This window comes from Geotrypetes seraphini, chromosome 7, assembly GCF_902459505.1.
Source record: "Geotrypetes seraphini chromosome 7, aGeoSer1.1, whole genome shotgun sequence".
Lineage (NCBI taxonomy): Eukaryota > Metazoa > Chordata > Amphibia > Gymnophiona > Dermophiidae > Geotrypetes > Geotrypetes seraphini.
In genome coordinates, this window is record NC_047090.1 from 11,777,208 (window position 1) to 11,804,598 (window position 27,391).

A 27,391-nucleotide genomic window follows, 5' to 3' on the forward strand; every position below is an offset into this window, starting at 1 on the left:
GGACAGGCACACCTGGTTCCCACGTGACTTGCAGTGGCTCTCCTCTTGCCTACAACTTTTACCCGACATCTCAGCCCTCTTCTCTTGAGCAAAACCCCTCACAATGTCAGCCGCCCTCTGTTTTATCTGAGCCCAGATCTGATCACACATTTGGGGGTATTTTTATCACGTCTTTTTCACGTATGTGGGGCCAGAAATACTGACTGGCATACAGTATGAAGTTAGAGGTACAATCTGGGCAGAGTTCCCAATTATGCATAGCAATTTTAAAATATTTTAAGGAACATGCACACGTGCAAACAGTACATGTGATTTCTGCCATGTGAGCTGGTCCTCCAGAAACACGAAGGGAGGTTTTTACAAACCAGTGCCTCCTGGGGCATTGTTATTAAAGTGGCCTCTCCTTGTTTAGGGTTTTCACTTCTGCTCCACGCAGGTTACCCCTAATGCTTCCTTGAGGCAATTACACCAAAACTGTTTTGGGTTGCAACTGCTGCTCCGTGCACTAATCAGATCACAGCCCTTGGTTCAGGCATTAATGCAAAAGATGTCTGTCCCTCAGAGCTGGCTGCACTCAGGTGCACCACAGCTACCCTTTCTGGCCATAAAGAGCAGCACGAGAGATCATGCTCTAGGAGAGCTGTCTCCAGCCCTCAGGGCATCCAGGCGGGAGTGTGGAAGGTAAACGAAAGGGGAGATTAACTTCAGATATGGCATTTAGACCATTCTCAACATTTTCTCAGAATCCACAGCATGACAAGTTCCTGGTAGACGTTCTCTTTCCTATGGTGCTACTGAATAGACCCAGTTCTATAAATTTTAGCGGAATTATTCAGGAATCAGGGACAGATGAGTTGTTTCCTAGGATTAGACCCTATAGATAAAAGTGGCTGTTTATAAGAGCTTAAATACCACCTCCCTGGACTGACTGAAGTGGTTTACAGAATAAAAGATAATATTAAAAATATATGCGTTAAAACACACAACCTGCATAATATGCGAGTGAAAAGGTACCACAAGTGGGGTATGTGATAGAAGGCTGTCAACTGCATAATCCTGCCAAATTTCAGCCTCAGGTATGGACTAATTACTTCTTTATATAAAGAGAAACATTTATCAATTTTAAAAAAATATCTAATTACAGTAAAACCAGAAATCTCATACCCTACTTTTTTAGACTGTAGAATATGAAAAACATCAACAATGTGAAAAAATTGCATAGTCCCCTTTTACTGGTCCTATATATATATATATGTACCGGAGTATATAAAAGGCCCATTTTTCTGTGTATATGACATTATATTTGCACTAGAGTACCACCAGAGGCCGCTGAAAAGTTCTCAGCCCAACCAACAAAGTTAGGGCAGTCTCCATCGAGGGCTAGACTCAGTCCAGCGATTTTCCACCTGTGCCTGGGCCAATCAGTCTTAGGCCCCTGTCACGATTCCTGAGCCTTTCATTTAGGTGCCATGTCTAACTTAGTTTATAGCCCTCGATGGAGACTGCCCCAACTTTGTTTTGGCTGAGAACTTTTCAGCGGCCCTTCGCAGTTTTACATGTCACCTTCCACCACGAATGCAACTAAACGGGCATTGAGATGTGTGTTACAGCCCCAAATGTCTAGGTATCGTTTGAAACTGACCTGCTGAATTTACAATTTCTAAGCCCTGGATTGTGGCATGCTCCCCTTTGGGGTTCTCCCTCAGTGCTCATGTACAAAAGCCCCACTTACTTCTTCCCATTCTGAAGTAAAGGACACTCGTTGGCTGCAGCTCTCCTCTTGGTCTCTGAGTTTGTTTGAGTTTCCCCTATTTCTGTTTTTGGCAAAGGGGTAGGAGATAAGGTCTGACTCTGATTTGGAAACCTCTTTCAATAGCGTCAGGTTGAGCATTGCTTTTGGCACGGAGGGATCTATTCCCAGGGTGTGAACTTGTTGCCAGGGCTGTCTGGTATTGATCAGCCAACACTGCGCACTGCCTCTTCGCTCTGCGCAAATCGGAGGCTGAGTGGTAGGATATACAGTTCTATGGACAGCTGTGCGCTCGCTCCTCTCTGAAGAGGTGTCCATGCTTCCCTGCGGTGGATCCCAGGAAAAGCCAAACTGAAATTCGTGCTCCTCTTCTGTGGCTCTATCCCACTGGCAACTGCTGTATAGATGGAAGAGATCTTCAACTGATTCACAGGATGGAGAAGACCCATGAAGCAGACCAGCAAAGTGTCTGGGAATACAAGAATCTCCAGAGAGCTCCTCTTCAGGAAAGATTTCTTCAGAAACATCGTTGTCTGAAAATGGGCATTAGGCATGTTAGAAATTCTCAAATCAGGTGTTTTTTTTTTCTTACAATAACAGTTGGATGTGTCCTAACAATGTTATTTCATTTCCATATTGGTCGTAAAAGTCTGGCTTACCACACACATCCCTATTTTCATAAAATTTGTAAGTTGAACTCCAACAGCAATTGAGAGGATTTTAATTGAAACTGCAGATATGAAAGGAAAACTTCCACAATCTCATGCCATTATCTCTAGAGTCGGGAGTGGTACCGGAGGACTGGAGAAGGGCGGATGTGGTCCCTCTACAGAAAAGTGGAAGGAAGGAAGAAGTAGGAGGGAATTACAGGCCGGTAAGTCTGACTTCTGTGGTAAGCAAATTAAAAGCTTTTAAAACAGAGAATGTTGAAGTTTCTGGAAAGGGTGGTTGATCACTGGAATAATCTTCCACAACAGGTAATTGAGGCCAGCAGCGTGCCAGATTTTAAGAAAAGATGGGATTGGCATGTGGGATCTCTTCATGGAGGTAGTTAGGGGGTGACCCATTAGTGTGGGCAGACTAGATGGGCCGTGGCCCTTTTCTGCCGTCATGTTCTATGTTTCTACAGGACCGGAGGCAACATGAGGTAGGTCAGTAGATGTAGGTCTTGCCAGACAAATATGATCAATTTCTTTGACTGGGTGACCAGAGAATTGGATAGAGGATGTGCGCTAGATTACATTACATTACATTACATTACTGACTTCTATTCCGCCTGTACCTTGCAGTTCAAGGCAGATTACATCAAAAGATGACTGGACATTTCCAGGAAAAATTACAATTTAAGGAGCTGGTTACATAATAAAGTTGTGAGGAGGGGTTAAAAGATAGGTAGAAGAATAAGGATTACGTTTCAGAGAAGTTAGGTAGTGGATGCTGGAAGCTTTGATGAGTTATAGGGGAATAGATGTGGTGTATTTAGATTTTAGCAAAGCCTTTGACAGTGTTCCACACAGACATCTAATAAATAAACTGAGTGCCCTTGGGATGGGTCCCAAAGTGACGAGCTAGGTCAGGAACTGGTTGAGTGGAAGGCGACAGAGGATAGTGGAGATTGCTCTGAGGAAAGGGATGTTACCAGTGGTGTGCCTCAAGGTTCTGTTCTTGGGCCTGTTCTTTTTAACATTTTTATAACCGATATTGCTGAAGGGCTGTCGGGTAAGATTTGCCTCTTTGCGGATGTAACCAAAATCTGCAATAGAGTAGACGCCCAGGACCTTTATTGTTCATTTTGGTTCGATCAATACTAGTCTATTTTTGGTTTACCTTTGTATATCAGAGTGATTTGCCTGCTTTTGGTCGTTCATACAATGGATTGTTCCTACGTTGGGGGGAGGGCGGTTGGAGAGAGGAGGGGGTTATTTGGAAAATTTTGATGATTTGAATGTACGTACTTCATTTTTTGCTTGGACTTGCTTGTATCTTATTGACACAATTTGTTATTGCTGTTCATTTGTTCTGTGGTCATCAATAAAAAGAGTAGACACCCAGGATTGTGTGAATAACATGAAGAAAGACCTGGCAAAGCTTGAAGAAGGGTCTGAAATTTGGCAGCTAAAATTTATTGCTAAGAAATGCAAAGTCATGCATTTGGGCTGCATTTGGGTTAGGGTTAGGGCTGTATCAGTAAGTTAATGTTTGTCCGTGCGTTTGTAGCATTATTTGTAATTTGTTTTTAACGTACGTTCTTTTTATACTTTGTTTTTATTTTATGTAAAACACATATCCATGCACCAGTGTTTTTGAAAATCTGTCTCTGATTTTACCCTCCCTTCCCAGGCAACTATAAAATCATACGAACAGTGAATGACAAAGAGGGAGACAGCCCCCCCCCCCCCCCCCCCCGGAAACTATTTCTCTGTCTGCTCTCCAGTGGGGATACAGCAAAAGGGACTTTCTCGTCATCAGTTCCTGGAACTCTCTGCCTTCCTGAACGATTCTCTCTTGCTCCAGATACAAATACGTGTCTCGAATTCTAGAATGCAAAGAGCACAGTTACTTACCATAACAGGTGTTATCCAGGGACAGCAGGCAGCTATTCTCATATATGGGTGACATCATCGACGGAGCCCCAATGCGGAAGCCTTGCAAGCAGACTTGCTTGTATAAACTAGAAGTTTCGAGTCAGCCGCACCGCGCATGCGCGACTGCCTTCCCGCCCAGCACAGGGCGCGTCTCCTCAGTTCAGATAGCTAGCAGAAAAGCCAACCAGGGGAGGTGGGTGGGTTGTGAGAATAGCTGCCTGCTGTCCCTGGATAACACCTGTTACGGTAAGTAACTGCTCCTCAACTTTTTGTCTCCTTCAATCCAAATAAGTTGGACATCCTATCTCTAAGTGTACCATCTCCAACTGGATGGCTGCTTGTATCTCCTTCTGCTATGCCCAGGCTGGATTATCCTTACTCAGTAGAGTCACAGCCCATAAAGTTAGAGCAATGGCAGCTTCAGTAGCTTTCCTCAGATCTACACCTATTGAGGAAATTTGCAAGGCTGCTACTTGGTCCTCGGTTCATACTTTCACTTCTCACTATTGTCTGGATGTTTTCTCCAGACGGGATAGCCATTTTGGCCAGACAGTATTACAAAATTTATTCTCCTGAATTGCCAACACTCCTACCATCCCATTCTGGTTAGCTTTTAGGTCATCCATATGTGAGAATAGGCTGCCTGCTTGTCCTGGGATAAAGCACAGTTCTGTGTGGTTTGGTGCATTCCAAATAGAAGGCCAAAGCATGTTTACAGTCCAGAGTATGAAGAGCTGATTCTCCAGGATGAGAATGAGGCTTTGGAAAGAACACTGGAAGAATAATGGATTGGTTGAGATGACATTCCGAACCACTTTAGGTAGGAATTTAGGATGAGTACGGAGAACCACCTTGTCATGATGGAACACAGTGAAAAGTGGATCAGCAACTAAAGGTGGATCAGCTCACTGACTCTTCGAGCAGAAGTGAGGGCAATGAGAAACACCACTTTCCAAGAGACATTGAGCACGATGCTGAGAACAAAGGCCTGGAAACCAAAATGGATTTCTCTGGTTTCCTTCATGATCTGGCCCAACAGCAAAGTACATAAAAAGAACACCATTCTTTCCCTTATATTAATCTGTAGTGTGTTTTTCTGGCCTTGGCTTCATTTATATTTAGATTTTTTTATTCACCAGTTTGTCGTACGATTCTATTGGGCGTGGCCTTAACTAACACATATGCTTGTATCTAACTAGAATTACCCAGAATCATACGAAAAACAGGCACTTTTATAGAAAAACTCCACAAAAATACTGCACCATCATGTTCTGCTATCCATTCCATTACCGTCCCATAAACATCACCCCCTACTGGCCACGAGCCACTACTCCTCAACATTGGTTCAAATGGAGGCTTCATCAATTGAGTAAGAACAACATTGAGGTCCCAAACCACTGGAGGCAGTTTGAGAGGAGGTTTGACATTGAAAAGTCCTTTCATGAATCTGGAAACCACCAGATGAGCAGAAAGGGTTTTTTTTTTCTTCAATAGGCTGATGGAAAGCAGCAATTGCACTGAGATGGACTCAGATTGATCTAGACTTGAGGCCAGAAGTGGATAAGTGCAAAAGGTAGTCTAAAACAGAAGACAAGGAGGAATGTTGAGAAAAACACCACGTAGAAAATCTAGTCCATTTTTGGTGATAGCATTGTCTAGTGGTAGGGTTCCTAGAAGCTTCTAAAATATCTCTTACAGATTGAGAAAACTGAAGAGGAGTTATGTTGAGAGGTACCAAGCTGTCAGGTGTAGAGACTGCAGGTTGGGATGAAGCAGATCCCTGACTCTGTGTAAGCAGAGATGGAAAAACTGGTAGAAGGTATGGCTCCCTGCTGCTGAGTTGAAGGAGAAGGGAGTACCAAGGTTGTCTCGGCCACCGAGAAGCAATCAGAATCATGGTGGCATGGTCGTTCTTTAAATTGGAAAGTGTCTTGAGAATGAGAGGGAATACATACAGGAAGAGATTTGTCCATTCCAGAAGAAAAGCATTTGCCTTGAGGCGATGAGGAGAATAGATCCTGTAGCAGAACTGAGGCAGTTTGTGGTTGTGAGGAGCTGCAAAGAGATCTATCTGAGGCGTTCCCCACTGTGAAAAAATGTGATGAAGAGACGATGAATGGAGTGTCCATTCGTGAGGTTGCAGAAGACGACTCAAGTTGTCCGCCAAGCAATTTTTCGCCCCTTGGATGCAGACAGCTTTGAGGAAGGTGTTGTGGCGGATTGCCCAGTCCCAAACCTTCAGAGCTTCTTGACAAAGAGAGGAAGATCCCGTCCCTCCCTGTTTGTTGACATAATACATGGCGACTTGGTTGTCCGTCCGAATGAAGACTACCTGATCTTGAAGATGTTAAAAAGCTTTGAGAGCCTTGAAAATCGCTCTGAGTTCCAACAGATTGATGTGACATAGAAACATAGAAGATGACGGTAGATAAGGGCCATAGCCCATCAGGTCTGCCCACTCTACTGACCCACCCCCAAGTCTACTATCCTAGGGATCTGACAATCCGTACTGGTCCAGTGGCCTTGAGTACGGAGATCATCGAGATGAGCGCCCCAAGTGTAGGTCAAGGAATCTGTTGTGAGAACCTTTTGATGAGGGGGCGTTTGAAACAGCAAGCCTCTGGAGAGATTGGAAAAGAGCATCCACCAGCGGAGAGACTGTCTCAATGAAGGAGTGACTGCATTGTGGGTCGCAAACCTGCGTCCACTGAGATGCCAGGGTCCACTGAGGAATTCTGAGGAGAAGTCTGGCAAAAGGAGTCACGTGTACTGTAGAGGCCATGTGACCCAGGAGTACCATCATGTATCTTGCTGATATGGAGGAGCGGGAAGACACCTTATGACAGAGTTGAAGGAGGGCTTCCAGACGTTGTTATGGGAGGAATGCTCTGAGTTGGATAGTATCCAGAACAGCTACGATGAATTGTAGATTCTGAGAGGGTTGAAGTTGGGATATGGGAAAGTTGATTTTGAATTCCAAACTCTGTAGGAACCACGTAGTCCTTTGGGTCGCTACAATAACCCCTTGAGATGCTGAATCTTTGATGAGCCAGTCGTCCATGTAGGGAAATACCTGAAGGTCATGGTTTCTGAGAGCTGTGGCTACCACTACCAGGCACTTGGTGAACACTGTGGGAGATGAAGCCAGGCCAAAAGGCAGCACTCTGTATTGATAATGCAGATTCCCCACCCGAAATCTGAGATATTGGCGGGAGGCCGGATGAATGGGAATATGAGTATAAGCCTCCTTGAAATCCAGAGAGCATAACCAGTCATTCTGATCTAGGAGGGGATAAAGGGATGCCAGGGATAATATGCAAAATTTTTCTTTGACTCAAAATTTGTTGAGAGCCCTGAGATCCAAAATGGGCCGCAGATCGCCCGTCTTCTTCGTTGTTCCAAAGGAACTGGTTCGATGGCATGGAGACGAAGCAGAGCTTGAGCTTCCTGAAGAAGGGCGGTCTGGGATGGACTGGAAGGATACTCTCTTGGAGGAAGCTCTGGTGGAACCTGAGTGAAATGAAGAGAGTATCCTTCCCTGATGATTGACAACACCCAGAGGTCGGATGTGATTGTCTCCCATCGGTGGTAAAAATGATGGAGACAACTTCCAATAGAGGAAGATAGGACAGAGACAGAACGGTGGAGGTTATGCTGTGTTTTAAACAGTCAAAAAGGCTGTGTAGCCTTAGGTGCAGCAGAAGATTGAGGTTTCTGTTGCTTCTGATTCTGCTGTTTCTTAAGAGGAGGGCGAGTGTAAGGAGCCGCTCTTGGAGCAAAACCCCTCTGATAAATAGGAGGACGGGGTGCAGGCTTGGCAGGAGCTGGCTTTGGCTTAGGTCTGACAATAGAAGTAAAGGATTTTTCATACTCAGACAATTTCTTGGTGGCTGCCTCAACAGATTCATCAAAGAGGTCATTGCTTGCACAAGGAATATTAGCCAAGCTGTCCTGAAGATTAGGATCCATGTCAATGGTACGAAGCCAAGCAAGGCGGTGCATTGCTACAGAACAAGCAGCCACCCTAGCAGACAACTCAAAGGCATCGTAAGAAGACTGAAGTAGATGTAATCTGAGTTGTGATAGAGAAGCTATAACTTCTTGAAATTCAAAGTGGTTTTGAGTATCTAAATAACTGATAAATTTAGGCAAAAGAGCAATGAGGAACTTAAAATCAAGTTTCAAGTTTCAAGTTTATTAGATTTTAATATACCGACCATCAAGCAAATATCTGGACGGTTTACATTAGATTTAAAAGAGATAGATAAGAATAGGAACAATTAAAGAAATGTTAAGTAATTTAATAAGTTATAAAATAAAAATTGTAATTAAGGACTTTAGAGGACATCATGGCATTTTGATAGATGCGACGTCCGAATTTGTCCATAGTTTTCCCTTCCCTTCCAGGAGGAACGGTAGCATAAAACTTGGAAGGATGGGACCTCTTCAAGGATGATTCCACACTTTGAATTTCAAGAAGTTATAGCTTCTCTATCACAACTCAGGTTACATCTACTTCAGTCTTCTTACGATGCCTTTGAGTTGTCTGCTAGGGCGGCTGCTTGTTCTGTAGCAATGCACTGCCTTGCTTGGCTTCGTACCATTGACATGGATCCTAATCTTCAGGACAGCTTGGTGAGATAATTGTGAATTCTCAAATCCTTTGCAATGGAGAGTTTTATATCTGGAGTCCAATTTGCCTGAAACAGCTGGAATTGCATAAGGAGTCTCCAGGCATCTGGTAAAAGTCTGAGACAAAAGCTTGTGAAGAGGAAGCTTAAGTGACTCTGCCGGAGGTTGAGAAAGATACATGACTTCGAGATACTTCTTAGAGTATTTGGAACCAGCATCCAATTGAAGGTCCAAGTCTATAGCTATTTGATGAAGAAAAGAGGAGAAAGATAGCTGATCCACCAATGCCTTGCCAGAAAAAAGGCATCAAAAGAATAGGGAGACTTGGACGAAGCAATCGAAGCCGCTGAGTCCTCGAGGTTTGGAAGTGGAGACCTCGATTGAGGAGTCAGTGGTCTAGTAGAACTGGAAGGTGTAGATCGAGGCTTAGTTGAAGAAGGACGCTCTTTGGAAGAAGAGCTATGCCTGGAAGTATACCTCGATGAAGGCCTCGAACATTGGTAAGAACGGTGCTTGGAAGCAAATCTTGAAGTTCGAGGAGACTTCGCCCCGGAGATGGAAGCAGTCGATGGCACCAAGGAATGGATGGGGCTGGAAGCTGTGGATCGAAGCTCCAAAGGCTTGATGGAGGAACCTCGATGCACTCCCAAAGACTCTGCTCCTTGTATGAAGTGTGAGGATTCCTGTCGAGGCACTTGCAAAGAATCTTCTTCTTGCTTTACGTGCATAGATGCCAGACCAGACACTCGCAGAGACTCTGCTCCTTGCATAGAGTGTGTAGTCTCAGTCTGAGGCATAGGAAGAGGTTCGACCTTGCGGGAGTCTGCAGAATGCCCAGGCTGGATTAGAGTAACAAGCTTCAGTCCCATATTAGTGAGGAACTGAATAAATTGCTGTTCTAACATGGTCTGGAAAGAAGCCGGTAAGGATGGATCCGCGTCTGAAACCGGACCACCTGCTTTGGCTGGAGGTTCCACAGAGGCAGTGGAAATGTGCTTCGACTTGGAAGTCTTAGGCACCTTAAGCACCACCGCTGGAACTTTCTGCTGAGCTATCCGACCTGAGGATACTGGGGAAGATACAGCAGACGTCGTCGAGGAAAGAGCTGCTGAAAACGAAGAAGGTCTCATGAGACTCGAGGTCAAAGCAGTGGAGGCAGGAGGAACCTTGGTCGAAGGTGAGACCGAGGTCGGCTTCAGAGTCGTGGAAGTGGTCGAATCCATCCTGAAGAGCTTCTCCACTGAAAGCAGCCAACGTTTAAGGGCTCGAGGTTGAAGAATAGCACAGCGCTCGCACGACTTTGGGTGATGGTCTGCCCAAGGCACTTGAGGCACTTACTGTATGGGTCCATAAGAGAAATCGCACACTGACACTGGCTACACTTCTTGAAGCCTGTTGTTGGCCGGGACATAGGAGGAAAAACAGCTACTGTAAGGTCGAAGCCCCTGGACTGCGACTGAGTGGCCTGCCCCGGTAGCCGAATGGAAGAAATATATATATATATATATATTTTTTTTAACGAAAAATAAAAGAAATAAACTAAATACAGCGATTCGAGAAGAAAAATAACACAAACCACAGTGAGAGAAGGCATGAAGTAAGTTGAACGCAGAGAGTCAAAGAGGGACTTCTCGGCTCCGCGGAAAACTGAGAACTGAGGAGACGCGCCCTGTGCTGAGCGGGAAGGCACTCGCGCATGCGCGGTGCAGCTGACTCGAAACTTGTAGCTTCTACAAGCAAGTCTGCTTGCGAGGCTTCCGCATCGGGGCTCCGTCGATGACGTCACCCGTATGTGAGAATAGGCTGCCTGCTTGTCCTGGGATAACAAATATTTCTAGCAGAGAAATCCATTTGGTAACGTCACCTCTTCAGCACAGCTCTCTGGCCTGAGAAACTGCAGACCACAACTCAGGGGACCTTTTACTCAGCTGCGTTAGACGCTAATGCAAGCCTAACATGGCCTACTGCAGGATGCGTTATAGCATCAGTTCACGAACATATGCATGCTTTACAGCATACTAAATCATTTCACCAACCAGTTGGCTTATCTACATTAATACATGCTAACTGCAGGAGCCCTTGTTCCCTACAAAACAGGTGTCAGTAAGTCTCCCACGCTAATGGCAACATTAGCACATGGCTGTTAATGGGAAAAATAGAAGACCAAGGCTTTTACGGCCAAACTAAAAATGGCCTTAGTGTATGGGAAAGACCCCCTCTTTTCACCCCTACAGTCCTTTAACACCAGGAATATTTTAGTTGTATTTCATTCTTTAGTAATTATTTAACAGACATTTAGAGGAAAAAGACCATCAACCTTAACTCTATACAGTCAACACTGACCCCATTGCCAATAGGCCTCTAATCTGGACCACGCTTCTGCTTCATTCTGAAATCTTTGTGTCTGATATCAGGAGATATTTTTCATTATTCCATAGTTCCCCAAGATCTCAGTCTGCTGCACCAGCCATGAGGCTACTTCTTCACTCTTACCTGTGAGGGCGTTGTCTTCTACGGTGAAGTCCACTGAGCCCAGGGAATGCTTCGTGAGACAGAAGGGGCTGTTGGAGGTGATGCTGCCGTATCCCATTGACGAGCTGACCTCAGAGAATTCCTGACTCTGGTTCATCCGTTGCCCCTCGGAGGACGACTGTAAAGATACTCGTTGCTTGGGCTGAGAAAAATTATTCGAACTAAAAATAAAATCATGAAAGCTTACTTACTTATTATGTCGGAGTTCAGACCCCGGGAGGAGCAGCTGAATGCAGTAGCCAGACCAACACTACAAAAAATGTAAGCTAAATGCAGAATGACCAGTCCACTTTTACTTAGGGGAGTGTTAATCCAGTTTCGAATGTGGGAGAAGCGAGCCACTGAAACTCTGGGAGAACTGATCCGGTTCCAGCACCAAGTCAGTTTCAAACACTGGAGCACTGTCTGTGTTTCTGTCATTGAAGCTTTAAGTCAGACTGGATCATTAATTGCTGATCAGGTGACACTAATGGAAAGACTGGTTTTAGCCACTGATCTAAAACAGAGGTTCTCAATCCAGGCCTCAGTCAACTAGTTCCCAGTGTTCCGCAAACATAGGCAGAGTAACACTGTTGGTTTGGGAGGGGACCAGGAGCTCTGCCCTAGCCCCAGCAGAGTCCTCGGCACAACCCATCACCCGCTCCCTATTCCACCACCTACCTCCTCCCAGCGTTGTACTTTAAATCTTCAGGGCAGCAGCCAAGCAGCGTCAATGAGCATGCCTGCCCTTGGAAGTAGAATGAAGGCTTCTGGGGAAGGCCAAAGATTTAAAATACAACACCGGGAGAGGGTGGGCACCAACCAGCAACTGCCAATTTTTGGAGAGGCCATGGCCTCTGTGGCTTCCCCCATTCCGACGCCTATGTCCACGACGAATGTGAACAAGACAGTGCATGCAAATCTATCTCATCCATATTCATTGCGCATATCCAGAAAACCGGAGCTTAGCCCTGAAGACTGGCTCGAGAACCACCAATCTAGAAGATGCGGGTAGGAAAACATCAAACTGGTCTCCGTCGTGGGAGCAGCTGCTCTAGTGCAGATGTGGAATTAAGACACTTAAGGGAGAAGTTATCAACATGGGTCAAACCCCAGTTATTAGTAATAATGGGACCTGTGTTACAACAGCACCAGACACTGGCAAAATAACATGTCTTAACAACCCCCTTGGTGTGAAGAGCTTCAGTCTCTGGGAACCAGAGCTGAGATTGTGAGGTCATAAAGCTTCATTCCACCAATAAGAGATTTGTCTTTTATGGAACCCACTTAGGTGGGCTATGTTTTTCAAATAAATAAATCTCATCAGTGATGTCACAATGGTTGATTGTCCTATACTTGGCTCACTTTTATTATGTATAGTAGTGATTTCCATTTCTAGGGATATTTCTTGTTTAATTAAGGAGGGGACGTTATCAGTGTGAGCTACTGTTATGTTTCGCTGTTAACCCTAGTCATTAGTAACTAGAATTCATTGTATAAAACGGGACATGTAAGAAAATTGCACAAGTCAGTGGCCAGCCCTCCAGTTTTGGATTGAGGGGTCAAGACATTTTCCCCACCCTCACCCACGCATGTGTTCTAAAGATATATTTGCTGGCAGGGATGCCGAAGCCCTGCCAACCAGTTCCCGAGTCGCTGCCCTCCTCCTGGCACTGATTCTTTAACTGAGAAGCCGGTGGCGTGTCTTCGGTCGCTGCCAGGACCTCTGGCGCATGCTCAGTTCACGAAGTTAAGGTGTGCGAAGTCCCGGCGGTGGTGCGTAAAAAAAAGCAGTGCCTGGAGGAAGGGAGTGGCTTGAGACCTCGCTGGCACAGCTTCGGCATCCCTGTCAGCCATTTAAAGGGGTGCTGCATTTCTGGAGGGGGCCTCCAAGGCCCCCCTGTGGCCATGCCATTGAAAATAACCAGTAGTCCCACCTTACAATTACAGAAGAGTAAGCACTACTTTTGATCTCAGCTGGTTTCACCTGCTAATTTGACAACTGTCTTCAACTGCTCCTTATGAGGATCCAAAAACCTGACATAATTTACAATCGTTTAAAAACCAAACTAATTTAAACTTTGCATTAAATGATGCTTAAAGGGAGAACCCTTTAGACAGTTGAACAACAATTTCTGAGGGTCCGAAAAGAGGAGGGGGGGGAGGGAGGGCACTTCTCAAATATCCTATTTAACCAGATTTTTAGGAATTTCCTCATTATTTACTTTATACATCTATGGGGGAAGAGAAGCCAAGTCATAGGGGCCTAATATCTGTATACCAGCCCTGGGAGAAGCCTTCACTTTCAGGAGAATATCCGGTAAGCAAGGATAGGCAGTCCACCTCCCACGAGGCTCAATTCTGACATCTCTCTCTCTTTCGTTCCACTCTTTCCCTTCCCCAACCTTTTTATTTTTTTTTTAATAATATATTATTGTAGATCGCTTACACTAATTGTGGTTGTATTTGTGGTATATCAAATAAATTGAAACTTGAAACTAGGGTTGCCATATGGCTCCAGAAAAAAAGAGGGCGGATTGAGACATCCGGGTTTTGCTTTCAATGGAAGCAAAACCTGGGTGTTTCAGTCTGACCTCCTTACGTCCATTGCTTTCAATGGAAGTAAAATCCAGATGTCTCAATCCGTCCTCTTCTTTTTTTCTGGAGCCATATGGTAACCCTAGGTAGATGTGCTTTTGCTCCTTTCTGGACTCTCGATCACCCTTCCCTGTCTGCTGTCTCTTCTAAGCCTCCTCCTGTGTTCTCTCCACTCTTTCTTTCTCTGTTGTCACTATCCTCTCTCTCTCTTTGTCTTGTCCCTGCAGGAACTCAGTTTCCCTGTCACATCCCCGCGAGTTTTGTCGCTGTCCCCATTTCTGCAAGCTCTGCCTTAACCGCACTTATGATTTTAAAGTTTTTGAGGCTTGTGCAGATGAGGACGGAGCTTGCAGGAATGGGGCAGGACGGGGAAAATGAGTTCCCGCGGGGAACAGGGAAAAATTTGTCCCTGTGTCATTCTCTAGTGAAAAGTTTGTCACCTGCATTTCCTGCAGGGAGACCCGAATAGCCCCATGCTGAAAATGGGTAAACGGACACATGCAGTGAGAGGGCAGTCTTTTGTCAACCGATTCACACAGCTAAGACATGTTTTACCCATGATCCCGTTTTGGAAACTATAGGGTCGATATTCAAAACAACTTAATCAGTTAAATCACAGCCAGCTAATCCACAAATATTCAGCGGGAGAGAGGTGGTTATTTCCTTCAAATATTCTCAGTCAGTGTGTAACTGTGAGACAGCCAGCTCAGGGGATTCCAGGGGTGTTTTAGGGGCGGATCCCCAATATTCAACACTGACTGGGCAAGGTTAGCACATGGATACAATTGCATAATCTTTATGCCAATGGCCGGTTAGAGCTGAATATTCAATGCTGCTCACGAGAAATGGCCTAAAATTGAAAACACAGGGTCAGCCTAGTATGATTTTGCAATATTTGTACAGATGCTCATTTTAGTAAAATCTCTGCACCTGAATGTCTGTCTTCCCTCCCTCTCTAACCCCCAAATTTTCTTTAACAACCACCAGGGCATGATAAGAACCACAGAGTCACCAATTATCCAGGACCTGACTTGGTGAATTTTGTATCTCACTTCTCTTTCTTTCTTCTCTTCCTATTTCACCAAACACTGGCCGGATCCCACAGGAAAACACGCGTGACAGAATCAGTCTACAAAAGGGATAAGGAACGTCCCGTTTTCAGAGTTTTTTTAAACGTGACCATTCTATTACCCTTCTACAAAATACAGCAACCATAATGAAATCGTGCAGGACTGACCTGTGGTCGAATCACTTTCACAATATTATTCAGTGCTGTGTCTGGTGATGGAGGGGAACAGTCAGGTGTGAGACTCGCCCAGCTATTTCCACGGTGACAGGCTTTGGTCATAGTCATTTCCAGGTGAGCTGATCTTTCTGTGAGCAAAACATGCATCTTTTACTCTTCTGCATATTCTCCTTGCATTCATTTCTACACAATCAAATAGCCATTACTAGCTTTTATGAGCTGAGAGATTAATTTCGCCTCTGGTTCATGTACCCTGAGTACATTATGACAAACTGGGCGGCTTAAATGACAAAGGCTGGTGGCACCTTAGAGAGCAAAACAAGAAAAGAACAGAGGAAACCTTGCCTTAACATGTAAAAGTGCCACAAAGTAAAGGCAAGGGAGATGTCTGTAGCAACTTCTAATCAAATTTATTGTGCACAAAACATCAAAATAAAAAGGCCTTCAATAGAAAAATACACTACATGCGTCAAAAGTTCTGAACGGGTGAGATCAAATGAGTCCAGTCAGTACTGCTGAATATTCACACCAAGGTCCTCTTTCACAAAGCCACAGCAGTGATTCCTGGGGGGCAAACGTGGCACAGCACATTCAGTTCCTGTGGGCTGCATCGCATTTGCTGCGCCAGGACTCACTACTGCGGCTTTGAAAAAGAGGCCCTTAGAGTATCTGAATGGAACTCGCTGTGAACTGCTACTATCAGCTAAAATAAAATAAATATTAAGTCAGAGGACGATACATCACAGTGTCCTGATGTTTTTTCTGTAATAGCCCCACAATTATGGAACAACTTGCCCCAGTATCTTAGAGAAGAAAATGATCTGAAACAGTTTAAAGGCATTTTGAAGAGTTTCCTTTTTAAAGATGCGTTTAATTTATAAGCTTAATTAACGATTATTATTACATTTTTTTCCTTTTTTATCTTTATATTCCCCCAATATCTACCCTACCTGTTGTTTTTACCATTTATGTTCTCTTTTATATATACGATTGTAGTTCTACCCTTTCTTCCCCCGTGTATCTGTTAGTTTGTATGACATTATTTATTATTTTGTATGATAGTGTGTCAAACCTATGTATCCTTTTATAATTAATCTGATGTATCTATCTGTTTTTTATCTGTAAATCGCTTAGCAAATTAAATTAAACGATTCAATAAGTCAAAAATAGACTTGAAACTTGAACTTAGAATGGCCGCTTTAGCCGGGAACTCTGTCAGGGCAGCTCATTCTCTCTAACAACACTGAGTAGATTTAAAGTTGAGATATGGCCAGCCGGAAAAAGTTGGAAAAATACCATTTTGCTCCTGAACTGGGTAATAAACAGAAGTTGGAGTCAGGAGGATTGGGGTCAGAGAAGAAAAAGATGGCGCTGCCACATTCCAATTCTGAAGACGATGAGTGACATCACTGATGACGCGGTAGAGGACCCGGTCACAGTGCTGCCTCTTCAAGGCCGGCCACTGCTGCTGCTTTACCTGGGCCTGGAGGTATGTCAGGTCTCACTGGTGGGGGTCACTGAATCAGTGAGTCCAATTTTTTTCGGACAACGATTCGATTAACCGAAGCGAATTGGTAAATCGATTTGACTCGGTGAGCCGGGCAGCACTAGCAGGCAACCCTGGCAGATATTAAAGCAGAGGCTAGTGATCTGGGGACCTGCATGGCAACCACGGAGGAGCAAATGTCAACGCTAACAGCAGAAATGAAAGCAGTCCGTGGTTCTCTGAGTAAAGTGGCTGCCACACACCAAAAGCTGTAATCTATGATTTAAAGGGATCCCTGAGGTTGAACCATTTAAAGACTGTACGAGGACTGTGACGGAAATCTGTGCAAAACTTCTACTAAAGGATAGCGACGAGCTGACACGGAAGTTTCCTGCCTTTTTGGCATTTATATATCCACCATCCACCTTTCCTGTGCATCTCTCTCTGTCTTCTCCAACATGTTCCCTATATCCCTGTCCTTATTCCCCATCCATGTTCAGCATCTGTCCTATGTGTCTCCATCATACCCTCCTGTGTCTCTGTCCCTCCCCTTGTGTCCAATATTGCCCCTCTGCATCTATGTCCCTGTGCTCCACCTCCAGCCTCTCTTCTGTGTCTCTGTCCCTCCACATCCAGATTCTCTATCCTTCCTCCTGCTCCCCCAACCTTGACACCCTCCCCCCTCCCCTCCCCGGTCTGGAATCTCTCTCACTGCCTCTGTTGATCCAGTGTTTCACTCTTAAGAGCATAAGAGTTGCCATACTAGGACAGAATGAAGGTTCATAAAAACCCAATATCCTGTTGGTGGTTAACTCAGGCCACAAATACCTAACAAGATCCTAAAGAGTAAAACATATCTTAGGTTGCTTATCCTAGAAATAAGCAGTGCATTTTCCCAAGTCCATCTTAATAATGGCTTATGACCTTTTCTTTTAGGAAGGTATCCAAACCTTTTTAAACCCTGCTGTGCTAACTGTTTTCAACACATTCTCTGGCAACAAATTCCAGAGTTTAATTGCATGTTTAAGTGAAGAAATATTTTCTCCAGTTTATTTTAAATTATATGAGTCGATTAAAAGCCTTTATTTAGAATAAATGACAAATGCATAGCTTCACTTTGTGCCCACCTAGCAAACAATGGCTTACACTTTGCCCCGTGGTCTCGCATTAAATGGTCATGGTAAGCATGTAGAGATCCTTCAAAGTGTATTGCAAAGATGAGAGAAATCTCACACCAGCTCAAAAAATTCACTGGTAATGATCAAATTTGTCAGTGGCCACATTAGTGCTGCCAGAAGTAATGTGTAAAGGTGAACAAACGAGCCAGTGTTTACCTCCTCCTAGGAAGGATGATCTTTCTATTTCTAATGAGCAGGGTTTCTGCGTGACTGCCAGAGCCATCAGATCACTCACGCGCTGGTCAGTTTCAACAGGGAAGGTTTCCAGGGATCCTGGAGATGTCGTCCCTACTGCTAGACGCTTCCTCCATGTGTCCAACTCCTGAACAGCAGAAATAAAAAAAGTTTTCATTCTTGTTTTAAGAGAATAATGTTTAAAAGCTCATCATCACTAATACAGCAAACACAATACTTTGCTGAAGGTGAAACAAGAAACCCATTAACTCTCGAAATGAAAAGTGTGGCGCAGTGGTTAAAGCTACAGCCTCAGCACCCTGAGGTTGTGGGTTCAAACCCACCCTGCTCCTTGTGACCCAGGGCAAGTCACTTAATCCCCCCCCATTGCCCCAGGTACATTAGATAGATTGTGAGCCTGCTGGGACAGACAGGGAGAAATGCTTGAGGACCCGAATAAACTCATGTAAACCGTTCTGAGCTCCCCTGGGAGAACGGTATAGAAAATTGAATGAATAAATACAAGAACTACTCTCTTCTTCCAGCAACATTCAGGAGCTCTAATCCTCTAACAGAAACATCACTTTACACAGATCATCAGAGAAAACCAAAGAAACCTGAATGCTTTCTCTATAACTGGCTAGAAACCAGTATCTCTTCTCAGACCATCCTGAGGGAAAGACTGGGAAAAAACTCACCTCGTACCATGGACCCACTGGATGTTTACAAATGCCAGAACTAGGATATGAGTCGCTAAAATCGTCTATAGTACCTGAAGATTAGAGGGTGGCCAATGTTACGCTTATTTTTAAAAAGGGCTCCAGAGGAGGTCCGGGAAATTACAGACTGGTAAGCCTCACTTCGTTTAAAAGTCAAATTTCAATGTCTAACAATAAATTACTATTAATATTGACAGGAGTTGCCATTCAACACATCACTAGGAATTGGAAAGACTATACAAGACTCAATTATACCTTTTGGTGGAGTTCAGTATGTTATATGTATAAGATGGAAAGAGTTCTTGCTTTACAGAATGGGAATTATGAAAGGTTTAGAAAGATATGGGGGCCATTGATTGAATATTCAAATGATTAGACACCTTTAAATACTTGAAATTTTATAATAAGAAGGGATATAATACATATATGAATGAATTTTATTGATATAGGGAGGACTGGGAGGATGGGATGGGGGGTAATTTAAAGTATTTAAGATTTATGGTTAAGAATGTACAAGTGATTTTGTATAGTATAAGATATCATATTGTATACTTGTTAATTGAAGTGAAAATGAATAAAGAATTTAAAAAAAAAAGCCTCACTTCGGTGCCCGGCAAAATGGTAGAAACGATTATAAAAAATAAAATCGTGAAACATTTAGACAAACGTGATTAGTCAGCATGGGTTCAGCCGAGGGAGATCTTGCCTCACCAATTTGCTTGACTTCTTTGAAGGTGTGACTAAACATGTGGATAAAGGGGAGCCAGTTGATATAGTGTATCTAGATTTTCAGAAAGCTTTTGATAAAGTTCCTCACGAGAGGCTCCTATTTAACTTATTTATAAATGATCTGGAAATTGGAACGACGAGTGAGGTAATTAAATTTGCAGATGACACTAAACTGTTCAAAGTTGTTAAAACACATGCGGATTGTGAAAAATTGCAGGCGGACCTTAGGAAACTGGAAGACTGGGTGTCCAAAAGGCAGATGAACTTTAATGTGGACAAATGCAAAGTGATGCACTTTGGGAAGAATAACCTGAATCACAGTTACCAGATGCTAGGGTCTACCTTGGGGTTTAGCGCCCAAGAAAAGTATCTGGGTGTCATCGTAGCTAATACGATGAAACCTTCCACCCAATGTGTGGCGGCAGCTAAAAAAGCAAACATGATGCTAGGAATTATTAAAAAAAAGGGGATGGTTAACAAGACTAAGAATGTTATAATGCCCCTGTATCGCTCCATGGTGTGACTTCACCTTGAGTATTGCGTTCAGTTCTGGTCTCCTTATCTCAAGAAAGATATAGCGGCGCTAGAAAAGGTTCAAAGAAGAGCGACCAAGATGGTAAAGGGGATGGAACTCCTCTCGTATGAGGAAAGACTAAAATAGTTAGGGCTCTTCAGCTTGGAAAAGAGACGGCTGAGGGGAGATATGATTGAAGTCTACAAAATCCTGAGTGGAGTAGAACGGGTACAAATGGATCGATTTTTCACTCAATGAAACTGCAAGGAAATACTTTTAAAACTAATTGGAGGAAATTTTTAAGCTCTGGAACGCTTTGCCAGAGGGTGTGGTAAGAGCGGATAGCGTAGCTGGTTTTAAGAAAGGTTTGGACAAGTTCCTGGAGAAAAAGTCCATAGTCTGTTATTGAGAAAGACACGGTAGAAGTCACTGCTTGCCCTGTATCGGTAGCATGGAATATTGCTACACCTTGGGTTTTGGCCAGGTACTAGTGACCTGGATTGACCACCGTGAGAACGGGCTACTGGGCTTAATGGACCATTGGTCTGACCCAGTAAGGCTATTCTTATGTTCTTATCATACTGCCCCCAAGCAAACTTTCAAGTGTAAATGAAGTGGGGATAGCAAACCACTCTCCACATCTGTCATAAGAGCCTGCGGTTCCTGTCCCCATATTCTTTATAACTAACCAGGCCACCCAAATTTCTGTTTTGGCCTAAAACTGCTCCAAAATCTGTATTTAGCTTTGCTTTAGTTTTGGCTGCAAATGCTGGTGCATTTTCAGCTGAAACAGAAACTTTGTGCTGCAACTCTCCCCTGAACAGAAGCCCCTTCCTCCCCCTCAAACAGAAGGAGACCCCAGGCCCAGCGGCAAATTGAGACACTTGCTTCTGCCTTTGCAGGCTCCAATCTCACAAGACCCGCCACTGGAGGTCGCAGCAGCCAATCTGACAGCAGAGACGTACGGTAGGTCCAGGAGGGCCTTTGGTTGTGGGGCTCCTTCTTTTCGGAGGAGAGTGTGTTGAGATCCACCTGTGGAACCATCAGAATGGCCTTCTAGCAAAGGTCTGATGATCTTTATGGACCAGGTGTTCCAACTGTCGAATTTGTTTATATTATTTACTTAAGGGTTCATATTCAAATCGCTTCTGCTCTTCAGCAGCATTCAAACAGCACCAACCACAAAGCACTTATATGGTTCAGTGGCAATATTCTTAACCACATAAGGTGACGGCATCAATAGGACTACATAAGACACAGTTCTGCTTTATGTCGTTCATCTTAAGTGCTGAATGTTGCATCTAATTACGTACGTTTTAACCAACAAAAACAAGCACGAGATGAATGGGGCAAAATCAGAGAAATCATTGTGAGGCAGAGCTTACCGCATCTAAAGAGTGGTTTGTTATATTTTTTGGTAGAGTGGTTCTCCTGAAGCAGTAGCAGAACAGAGGCCCTTGTTGGTAAATCTTCAGCTGATATGGATTAGTGGCTATTTGTTGCCATGAAAATTTGGCCTACTGTCAAACTTTTGATTTGAGAATTTGAGACACTGGAAGTTTTCAAGAAGTTAAGTCTTTGCATGAAATCAGGTTGAAGTTGACAGTGAAGTCTACTTTAAGTGAACCATTTGAACTTCATAATGAACTCTCTACATAGGGTCAAATTCAGAGTCTTGCTCAGTTTGTTTACTAGTGGAGGTTTTTAGACCCATGAGGTGTCTTATCTCTTCAGTTCTATTTTTAGTAGAGACTATTTTGGTATTTCTACTTTTTGGATGACATGGAAGTCTCTTCCACTACATTGAGAACTCTTGCCCTATACATTTTAACCAGCCACATACAACCATGGTCTGGCACTGGAATATCCAAGCATAAAGCCAAAAACACTGACAGATGTTTCATATACTGCCATCAGCACCACAAAGCAGTACAGTAATGCGCAACAAGACATGAACAGTCGAGACATCAAGAAGACAAGAAAGCTACAATCATCACACAGAAGGAAGGGAAGAGAGAGAAGAAAGACAGCGAAGGAGGATTGGGATCAGAGACCTCATACTTCTGTTATATGGTTATTTTGCAGTGCTGTTGAGGTGAAGGTGCAAAAGGGAGGGGGATGAGTGAAGAGTGTGAACTTGCCCATAGGGAGATAAGAGGGATGTCTGTGTACTAGGGCCAGAATCTTGCATTTAAGTTGAGCTATAGAAGGAAGCCAGTGTTCATTCATTAATAAGGGATCTGTGGGACACAAGAGGGAGACATGATCCAAATGATGGGCATTGGAGAGAAGTTTGACAGCACTGCTCTGAATGAGTTGAAGGCATTTGTGTGAACTAAGTGGGAGACCATTATAGAGAGCATTGCAGTGACCAAGACAAGAAATGTCAACAACAAAATGAGGATTGTGAGAAGTTCAATAGGCAGGAATAGTTCGATTGAGTGAATGCGATGTAGGGCAAAGAAAGACAACTCACAATTGAGTTCATTTGAGTTTGAAATGAAAGCTTGTAGCCCTGGGTTTACTCTCAGAATGCTTGATTGTATAGCCTATAATTTCTTCCCCTTCCATCCTTCCCCTGTAGCAATACTTTTACCATTTCCTAGAGTCTAAAGGAGTTCTCAGAACTCAGAACTTTGTCCTCTCAAGCTCACCCCACTTTTGAATTCCTGAATTACCCTACAAATGCAAAGAGAACTTCCACTGCTCTTTTGGTTTGCAATGTGAGCCGTATGATTTCCAAGAGTCTTGAGTGGTGATCCCAAACCACTCACGTTCCACCCATCCTCGTTGATATTTGTCACCAATTACCATATGAGTCTTTCCTCCATTATCTTGCAGGGATCTCCCCAGCCTAGAGCCTAGAGTTGAAAATTCTCCTGAAGACCACTGGCTGAAACTAACCATTTCTCTTCCCACTGAGTAAATGTTTGAATACGTGGCTCTTACAAACCACAAAGTCCTCTTCAAGCCTAGAGGAGGGGAACACAGACATTCTCCACCCAACAAACTACAGACCCACACTTCAGCTAGCGATGGATAAGTGACGGAAGAAACCACAGATTAAATTTACATCAAGGAAAAGTAAAACCTGTGTAAGATTCGGGAATCCAAGGTTCCTGCAGCCATTACAGGGTGTTAAAGCCTCCCAAAATCCCGTGGGACCACAGCCTGTTTCATTTGGATCATCTTCATCATCTTGATTTGTGGACAAACTGGGGGTTGATGACAGTGTCTATGAGAAAAAGAACAGTGTCAGTAACTGTGAAACGGTCCCAGATACTATCCAGAGCTGGTTCTCTCCGAGCTAGCAGGGAGCAGGTTACATGTGCGATACTATGTCATTCATGCATGTAAATTCCTCCCGCATTGAGATGCTTTTTAAAATAAACTCTACAAAAGGCAATCATACAGTTAGCCATACAAAAGCAAATAATGACCAGAATCCTTTCAAAATTAATAGCTCTCCCTATAGTATATAACAGATGGATGCAATACAGCAGTGGTTCCCAACCCTGTCCTGGGGGGACCCTCAGCCAGTTGGGGTTTCAAGATATCCCTAATAAATATGCATGAAAGAGATTTGCATATAATGGAAGGTATGCAAATCTCTCTCATGCATATTTATTAGGGATATCTTGAAAACCCAACTGGCTGAGGGTCCCCCAGGACAGGGTTGGGAACCACTGCAATACAGGACATATCATCTTATAATTCATAATAAAAAGATGACATATATGGCATGATATCCCCCTATAGTACATAAACGATATGAACAGTGCAGAGCATGTCATCTGCCTATGGTACATAAGGGATAGGTACATTATAGGGCATATCATCTCCATATACTACATAATGGATGGGTACAATATGAGGCTTATCATCCCCCTACAGGACATAAGGGATAGGTGCAGTTTAGGGCACAGGATCTCTCTATAGTACATAAGAAGTGCAGTATAGAGCATATTATCTCCCTATAGTATATAAGGGATAAGGGAATGACAACATCTCTTCATACGACAGGATATTACTCACTTTAGTACATTCCAGGACTTCCTCTCTATCAAGTTCCTCATCCAGACTATCAAGGGAATGGATTGAACGGCAGAGATCTTCAAATGAATAATCTTTTTCTTGACAAAGTTTAATTTCATGTAAGAGCCTTGACAGCTTTCCAGTCACAGGGTCATCTTTAAATAATAATAATCAAAGTTCAGCAATTAGTTTTCAAGCAACATTATCATAAAAGTTTCAATAAAAGTGTAATATTTTATGTATTAAACAGCTTTGATATACTCTCTGACGTGCAACCAAAGCCGTTTACATGCATTCTACGCAAGTACTTTTCTCTGGGCTCACAATCTAAGATTTTGTACGTGGGGCAATGGAAGGTTAAGTGACTTGCCCAAAGTCACAAGGAGCAGAACCTGGTTCTCACTGCACTAATCATTAGGCTACCTCTGAGCAGGAGTCCTCCACTTACAGTACTGACAGCAGGGGGTGCTGTTTCACTATCAAAGGACAGGCAAGCTCTGCGGAACTCCAGGGAACCTGTCTGTCTCTAACAATTGGAAACAAAATATTGAAGCACCATCCCCTACTGACAGCAATGCAGCTGGAGGACTCCAGCTCAGCTTAAAGGGAACACTGATTTCACCTCCGTAGCCCCAGGTACGTTAGATAGATTGTGAGCCCACCGGGACAGATAGGGAAAATGCTTGAGTACCTGATTGTAAAACCGCTTAGATAACCTTGATAGGCGGTATATAAAATCCTAATAAACTTGAAACTTGAATATAATCGCAGCCTAATACCATAAATTCTAGGCAATTAAACCCCCAAACCAGAAAGTTACATGAATTCATTTACTTGAATTGAGCAACTTTTACCTGGACTCAGAACAAAAACAATTGGAGATAGAATCTTTGTACCTTCTATGGGAGAGGCCCAGTTAAATCCTAAAATCCTACATTAGCAAATGAGGCATCCCAACCTGTGAAAGATTCTCTATGTTCAAAGTTAAACGCGTCAATAATTGAATAAGAGATGGCACAGTTTATAGTTACAATTTGCTTTATGGCAAACAGACATTTTAATAATAATAATAACTTTATTTTTGTATACCGTAATACCACAAACAGTTCAGAGCGGTTTACAATGCAAGAGACTGTACATAGTGGATCATTGGAACAGACTCCCACTCCAGGTGATAAAGGCCAGCAGCGTGACGGATTTTAAGAGAAAATGGGATACTCACGTGGGATCTTTAAGGGAGTAAATTCAGGGGAGGGGATACTTGGAATGGGCAGACTTGGTGGGCTATAGCCCTTTTCTGCTGCTTTTTTCTATGTTTCTATGTTTCTATACACAGCGAAGATACAATGCGAGGGAATGTACTATGCAGTTGAGAGCAATTTACAAAGCAGGGGATTGTACATATTCAGCATGGGTGTTTATATAGCGAAGATACAAAGCAGATTTACAATGCAAGAGCCTGTACATATACAGCGGAGATATTTATACAGTGAAAATACAGTGCGAGAGACTTATAGAACTGGATACGATGCAAGAGACTGTATAATGCAGTTGAAATGGATTACTATGCAAAGATAATTACATTCTGGTTATTCTGGTAGAGTTTGGTTATTCGGGGGGGAGGGGTTCGAGAAATTTATCATAGAGATAAGATTTGAGAGATTTCCTGAAGGATGAGTAAGATGGGGCAGATGAGATGAGGGTGGTCAGGCAATCTGTCCATCTGCCAGCTTGGAATGAGAGAGTTCTATTAAGGAATCTTTTGTAGGTGCATCCCTTTGGGGATGGGTAAGCAAACAGATAGGCATTGCGCGTTCGATTGGTGCCTGGGAACGCAAAGTGGTGTGACAGATATATTGGGGACAAGCCAGTTAAGGTTTTGAAGCAGAGGCATTATGTGACAGAGATTATATCTTCCAGCTGGCAGTTTGGCAAAGTAGATTACTGCAATGGTTAAAATGTAGGATTACCATCTGGCTCCAAAAAAGGAGGACGGATTGAAAGGAATGGAAGTAAGGAGGACAGATAGAGACAGTTAGGTTTTATTTCCATTGAAAGCAATGGAAGTAAAACCCGGATGCCTCAATCCATTCTCCTTTTTCTGGACTCTCTAGGATTAATCTTTATAATAATCCTTCATGTCCTACAGAAGCTGTAACATGTAGATGCTCTGTACAGAGTTCTCTGGTAATCTATTTGGAACTCAAGGACCAGGTTTTTTTATTTCTGCATTAAACAAACAATAAAAATCACATATTTCCTATTTTAAGGAATTTAAATCAATCATACTTGATCCAAATCCTTTGTGCATCCATGGTCAAAAGTGAATCTTTAATCCTGTTTTTTCACTTATGCCTGCAGGCAGACAGCAGTCCTGACTGGACAACTACATAAACAGAGCCAGTTTGACCTTCGGCGCATTCTGAAAATCAATCAAAACCATTCTGTTTGACAAATTCATCTCCTAAACAGAAGCCTCCAAATGATATATTCTCCCTCTCTCTACCTCGATGTAATTTTGCTGTTTTTTTGCAGTTCCTTTACCTAATTCTTATGTAACCCTCTCTTCTTACATCCTGTATTTCACTGATTGTCCAGCCTTCTTCAAATGTGAACCGCCTAGAAGTCTTTCGACTATGGCGGTATAGAAGAATAAAGTTATTATTATTATTATTATAATGGGGATCAGATTCCAGTTCACCAATTTGTCTACCATTTTCTCTCTGCAGATAGCAGAAACTGTCCTTTCATCCTAATGTGTACAACAATCCTGGCCAATCTTTGAACTGATACAGAGCCAGGATCTGTGAAAACTGACATAATGATCAAATGTCATCAGCTGTTCTCCTTCAGCCATACTGTCTGGTCGCATATGCACATTCAATAAAATTGCGACAGTAATGAATTGTAGTATGAGGAGAATTCCTTCACAATGACTGACTTCAAGCTACTTCCTAAGCAGGTCACCTAACTCCCGCCATCGGCACTGACCTCCAATATTCACTGCTGGGCTGTTTCTGGCAACCAACATTGAATATCCAGTTTATTCTTGGCTGGCTAGGTCAATTTTAAGCTCTGGTTGGCCAAGTTATAGCAACCAAAGATAAACCTGCCTTTTATGTGCCCATTTTGGCCACTGAACTTGGCTGTCAACACTTAAAATTAAAATTAGACAGCCAAATCACTACTAACTTGTTAAGTCTTCTCTCCACCCCAGGACCATTCACGATCTAG

The 27,391-nt window shown here is 43.3% G+C and overlaps 1 protein-coding gene across 1 annotated transcript in view; it reads right to left on the bottom strand.

Moving 5' to 3' along the window:
* ANKS1B (ankyrin repeat and sterile alpha motif domain containing 1B) overlaps window positions 1-27,391 on the bottom strand; it is a 178,056-nt gene that overhangs the window by 115,672 nt on the left and 34,993 nt on the right. Inside the window, exons 8-14 of the mRNA XM_033951762.1 lie at window positions 24,158-24,312; window positions 23,214-23,357; window positions 18,143-18,308; window positions 15,852-16,025; window positions 15,314-15,450; window positions 11,461-11,641; window positions 1,733-2,283 (exon numbers count right to left, since the gene is read on the bottom strand). Of these exons, the coding sequence (XP_033807653.1) occupies window positions 1,733-2,283; window positions 11,461-11,641; window positions 15,314-15,450; window positions 15,852-16,025; window positions 18,143-18,308; window positions 23,214-23,357; window positions 24,158-24,312 (1,508 nt within the window). The remainder of the gene's footprint in view (window positions 1-1,732; window positions 2,284-11,460; window positions 11,642-15,313; window positions 15,451-15,851; window positions 16,026-18,142; window positions 18,309-23,213; window positions 23,358-24,157; window positions 24,313-27,391) is intronic.